Source organism: Cryptomeria japonica, chromosome 3 (assembly GCF_030272615.1).
Source record: "Cryptomeria japonica chromosome 3, Sugi_1.0, whole genome shotgun sequence".
Lineage (NCBI taxonomy): Eukaryota > Viridiplantae > Streptophyta > Pinopsida > Cupressales > Cupressaceae > Cryptomeria > Cryptomeria japonica.
This window is the reverse complement of record NC_081407.1, coordinates 942938103-942943997: the sequence shown is the minus strand read 5'-3', so window position 1 is coordinate 942943997 and position 5895 is coordinate 942938103. Positions and strand designations below refer to the sequence as shown.

Sequence of the window (5895 nt, the reverse complement as noted above, 5' to 3'; positions counted from 1 at the left end):
AAGCACAAGCAAAAACCATTGAATTAGAAGAAAAAGAATATTTAATCATTTGTACTAAGTTTACTGAATTCCAAAGAGAAGGCAGGTGAAAATTGGAAAGAGTTATAAATGCAGTTCCCAAGGCAGATGACAAGAACAATAAAACAAAGAAGCTCTCTTACCTATCTTGTTCTTCTCTCGGTCAAAATGGAAAACCTTGACTGTCAAAAATGTGTAGACAAGTTGGCGAGCATGCAGCAGAGCAATGTGCTCACATGAGGGGCTTTCATCAATACCCACATGGAGAACATGGTTTTACACGCTTGAGCCAATTTATCCCCATTAATCTAAGCCAATGTGAGGGGTCATAACAACTTTGACAGAAAGGGATTGAAGGGTTGGTTTAATCCATTTCCCAAGTCGTCAGTCAGCTTTCCCAAAAATATATTAATAATGCAACTCTTCTTCCCCTTTTCTTTCCTCTTTCTTTTCCATTAGGGTTTGCACATGGTCGGAGCTGACGTGGGTATCTTCATTTCCCGCGTTAGGGCTGAGGCTATTCATAGATAATCCTCCTTTCCTCGATTCTGCAGCTGTTTCTCTCCATCTCTCTTTATTCAGCTTTTTCTTTCTTACAGTTTCCAACTGTAATATAGGCAGGAAGGAGCAGAAACAAAGTGGACTGTTTTGTAATTGTACTAGAGTGGCAGGTGCCAAGTAGGAAACGCATTCAACAGGCCAGACAGGAGCAGTCAGAACACCAGCTATATTTCTTCTCAGGCCCTACAAACTACACCTTCTTTCAATTATATCCCATCTTTCTTTTTATTACGACCACTCTGCCTTTCACTGCACGCACTCCATCTCCATCATAACGGACTTCTTCTTTTCTTCTTCTTTCTGCCCTTTGCTTTGCCCTCTCTGGGATTCAGCTCAACAATTGGATTCTGCTCTACTTTTCACTCCAAGAGTCCATTGTGGTATTGAGCTCCAGAATTAGATTTTGCTTTAGATTTGAGTCCAAACTACCGTTGTGGGATTGAGCTCCAAAATTGGATTTTGGGATATCTTGAGTTGGGATATATTGAGCTCCAGAATTGGTTTTTGCTCTAGTTTTGACTGCAAAATAACATTTTGGGATATCTTTGAGTTGGGCAGATATGGCGGGGAATGATGGAGGAGAATTCGGTGATACGACGTTCACCAAGGTGTTCGTTGGAGGATTGGCTTGGGAAACCCAACGGGAAACCATGCGACTCTACTTTGAGCAGTTTGGAGATATCCTTGAGGCGGTTGTTATCACTGATAAGAACACTGGCCGTTCTAAAGGCTATGGCTTTGTAAGCTCTCTTTTTTCTTATTCTTCATTTGGGTTTCTAATCAGATCCATTTAGAAACTTAAGGTTTTGGATTTTTAAGTCTTTATCTTGATTTACTGAACATGGGTGTATGAAAAACTTGTTTGAATTGGACTCAGGTAACGTTCCGTGAGGCTGAATCTGCAAGAAGAGCTTGTGTGGATTCTTCTCCCATAATCGATGGAAGGCGTGCAAATTGTAACTTGGCTTCTCTGGGTGCTCGTCGTCCTCGATCGTCCACGCCTCAGCCAGGTTGGCTAGATTTTGGGCCTCTCTAATAATGTTTTCAATCTTCTCTCAATACGTTTCTTTTCTGTTCATACTTAGATTTTTGGGAGCTTTACATGTGATTCAAATTCGGTAACATAATAACTTTCTCTATTGTTTGGAATGTTTTTGCATGATCCAGTTTTGGTATTATTTTTTCTTCTTACAATTACCATGGCTTCACGATACAATGATTTTCCCGATTCTGAGTTGAGTCTTAATTATATCAGAGAATGGATATTTTACCATTACATTTACACATCTCAATCTTTTCTTGCTCCTATCAACTTCCTGAATGGAATGTATAGACTGAATATCACAGGCCAACGCATGGAAGCAAGTGGCTATATGAGAACAGCTGGAAAATTAATAGCTGTACTTGCAACAGCACAAACTCACATTAGGATCATGTTCTAAAATTGTAAGCAAGCAATAAATGAACTCATTTTTTAATGGAGGAATTAATATCTGATAGGACTAGCGCAGCAAACTAACTTTTTCTGTGCAATCTGAATATGATTATCTTGATGATATTTCAAAGAGTGTACAGGTCATAGAGTGTAATCTGAAATGTTGATACAAAACAAATCTTACACAGTTGAATCCAAAAACTATAACATCATGAATTTAGTATCCACACAAATCCAACATGATAGATATCCATTAATTTACCAAGTTTTTTCTTATGTTAATCATATGATGAGTGGGCATCCAAACTGATTTCTTTTTTAGATGTAAACTGTTTCCACAGTTGTCCTTGGGCCGTATTGCTAATCTTATGCCACCCAATATAACAAGGGTCGTACTGGCTAGGCAAAGTCGTACTGTCTAAATAGGTTGCCAGGCAGATCCAACCGGGATGGAAAGCTCTTCATGTCAATCTGTGCTTCATGTTCCATTAACACATACATTGTTGTCAACCTTGGTCGTACATGCCATTAATCAATGTGTTTTCTTTACGGAATCTATTGCAGTGAAAGGCCTGTTTCAATAGTGTTTTAAGTTGGAATAAAGTAATTGAGGGCCTTGTGACATTGATATAGCTGATGAAAGTACTTATGTTATTCTAATGTTAACCAGGAAATCGGTTGAGGATAATGCCTTCTTTTCCACTTCATACAGGAGCGCCTGCAGCCTACGCTAGTGGAGGCTTGTCTTTTGCTCAACATGCCCACTACACATACCAACAAGGTTATCCCTATCATGTATATGGGTATGTTTCCCTTGCCATTTTCAACCTAATACATTTATATATTTATTTCACAGTATCAGCAAAGCAGTGCATTTGAAACTATACGACTGGATGTAAAATATTACTTAGTTAACTCATCATAAACAAACTTTTCTATATTTTTACTGCTTCAATACAGCACCACATAATACTTTTATACTGTTTCAGGTTCTCTCCATACCCTGCAGATTACAGTTACCCACAGGTTTGTCAAATTAAAAAGATTTAATATAGTGGGTCTCTTCCACTACTTCGATGTTGGTTATATGTATAGTCATGAATTCTTTCTGATTTTATCTGCTATCTTCTTATGATGGATCTTGAAATGTGACCCGTAACATTGATACTAAATAAAACAGACATAATTAAAACCAGAAACTATTCATGACTATGATTATATATATTTTTAATCTTACAACACAGTCTTTTGTATATGCAGAACTATTACAGTCCATATGCAGCAACTCAGTACCCACAAATTTATCCAGGGCAGGGAATGATATCCACTCCTGCAGTCTATCCATTATATACATACAATCAAGCAAATGCAGGAGGAGGATATCCACATGCACAACCAATGCTGCATTATCCAACAGCAGGCAATGCAATTTCAAGTTTGCCACAACAATATGGTGGAATCATTTCAACTCCTGCTGCAGCCACAGGTGAATCACTCAATCCAATCCATACCCATTATATAGTTTAATTGTGATTTCTCATAAATTGATTTCATCCAATCCATACCCGTTATATAGCTTAATCATCCAATCCATATCCGTTATATAGCTTAATAGTGATTATTTTATATTGTATCATTTTATTAGATTTCTACAATCCATAACTGTATCATTTAGCTGTTTTTGAATTTGATTGTGTATTGTAATTTGTACGCATATTATATTAGTTTAAAAGAGCACTCTAAATTTTTCATGGCTGAATACAATAAAAGGACTAAACTGAGTGTGTGACAGTGGGTGTGGCAATAAAACAGGAGTGACCCTTTCATTGCCACCCAATGCTGTTCAACAGTATGCAGTTCAATTAGCTACTTCACAGCCATACCATGCAGGTGGAGCTGACCTATCAGCCTAAACTTGGGCTCATCATCTAACAAGCATTGGACCAAACAAAACAAGGAAAACTTCATATCATGTTATTAGCTAAAATGTTCACTAGTATGTGGAGCCTCTCATTGCATGGTTCATGGACTTTGATAACACATTCATTATTATTTAATTTGACTCCCATGCCCTTTACTTGGAAGAAGAAATTTTGTATTGTTTTCAGTGTACCAGTAGATGTTAGAGAAATGCCCATGTCTAATATGTACCGGCATGCAATGTAATGATGTGAAGGAAGCTCCATTCACACAAGATTATAAAGCAGATTAGGTAGTGATAGAGATAGTGTAGTTCCTCTCACCCACAAGCACATTCCAATTTTTATTGGCCTGAGAGAACAGTTTATTTATATGATCTCATATGGCCACTCCACCATTGTTCCTAGTTGGCACACATAACAAAATTTATATGTAGTCAAAGGTATATTACTGTTTTGATAGATTTTTTTTATGTTTCGCACTGATAATATGGTGCTTTCGATAATTGTGAAACTGGGATTTTTAAATGCTTATATTGCAATGCATGTTTCCCGGGTGTCAGCTTTTACATGCTGTACAGTTTGTGTCCATTCATGGGCTCTGTGTTTTCTTAATCCAAAGCACTCTCAACTTGTTATGATTGACCAACATGTGAATATTAACATCAAATCTGACCAATATAGTTTTGGGACAAAGTAAAAAGATGTAGGTAATGGGCTGAAAATAAATTAGTATTTCCAAAGCAAATAATATATTATATAAATTTATTGAAATGGGTGGGAAAATATTAACTTATATTATCTAAAGAATGGTTCGATCTGTTATTGTAAGAAGACTATTTAGATGACATCATATGATGTCATCTTTGCAATAGTCTTTTGCAGCTATATTAACCTATTGATGAACAAGTATTTTAACTTGGTTTTTCCAATACAAAAATCTTTAGAAAGATAGTGGGATATGGTAATGCGGTGCAATTTACTAACAATAGTGAACACAAGAATTTGAGCGCTAAATTTGGAGTTTATCCTTGCTCCCCCAAAAAACAATATAAAAAAATGAATGACTTTAAAATACTTTGAAGTATGTTATTTGAGAAAGAATTATATATATATAGAGAAATAAGAAGGATTAAGTTTGTGCATTTTGCTATATGATTTTTTAATGGTAAAACAAAACAAATGAATTGTGTAGAGTAATAAAGTGGGGCGAGAGGGGGGCGGGTGTGGATGTTGCATGATGAATTAAGAAAACATGATTTTATTGTAAGTGAAAAAATTATGTGTCTTGTGAACTATTACAAAATGTTATAGAACTCAACTAATTAATATTATCTTATTAGTAATATTCAATCTAGTTACATAGATTGTGCAATATAATCAATTCCCTTTTGTGAAGCTCAATCGTGCTTATGGCCTTAGTAATTTAACCTTCATTTTAGCAATGACCTCAACAAACTTGGATGCGGCTAAATTGGCTCCGAAACGGTCTTCTTGATTTTTTCAAAAAAAAAAAGCCGCAACTAGTTTTGCTGATCACGATCAGAGATCTATAATTTTTTACCAACTTTTGTGTCATTGACTTTTCATGACTTTTTGGAGCCAGTTTAGCCATGGCCAACAAACTTTAGTGAATCCCTGCTACCTACACTTTAGCAACCCTTTGAAAAGGAATCATTCCATTTTTATGATGGTACAATGGCATTTGATCTTCTCACATGGATCAAAATGGAAGTGTCTCTTCTATACCTCTTATCAGCAATAAAAGTGCCAAGGTCTCACAAGACTTTAAACTATCATCTACATGTGTTTGTTGAATCTTTGACTATTTCTACCATGCCTCTACAAGTATGCATAATTTGACAACTGAAAATAAATTATGTCATTATCCACCTCTCAACCATCAAACAACCTCTTTGTATATCCACCCTCTAACATGTGGACTAGATCTGACATCAAATC

At 36.1% G+C, this 5895-nt stretch overlaps 1 protein-coding gene across 4 annotated transcripts; it reads left to right on the top strand.

The window, feature by feature from the left end:
• Positions 1-460: 460 nt before the first annotated feature.
• Positions 461-4571, top strand: LOC131072954 (probable RNA-binding protein ARP1). Of its 4 annotated transcripts, XM_058009268.2 has the most exons (7): positions 463-959; positions 1138-1319; positions 1457-1589; positions 2685-2817; positions 3004-3040; positions 3275-3500; positions 3827-4571. In XM_058009268.2, the coding sequence occupies exons 2-7, from the start codon at positions 1140-1142 to the stop codon at positions 3925-3927; spliced, it is 810 nt and encodes a 269-aa protein (XP_057865251.2). In that variant the 5' UTR covers positions 463-959; positions 1138-1139; the 3' UTR covers positions 3928-4571. The 4 variants fall into 4 exon arrangements, with proteins under 4 accessions (XP_057865252.2, XP_057865251.2, XP_057865250.2 ...); XM_058009269.2 differs by having other exon boundaries at positions 461-1319; positions 2727-2817; XM_058009267.2 differs by having other exon boundaries at positions 463-1319.
• The last annotated feature ends 1324 nt before the right edge of the window (positions 4572-5895 follow it).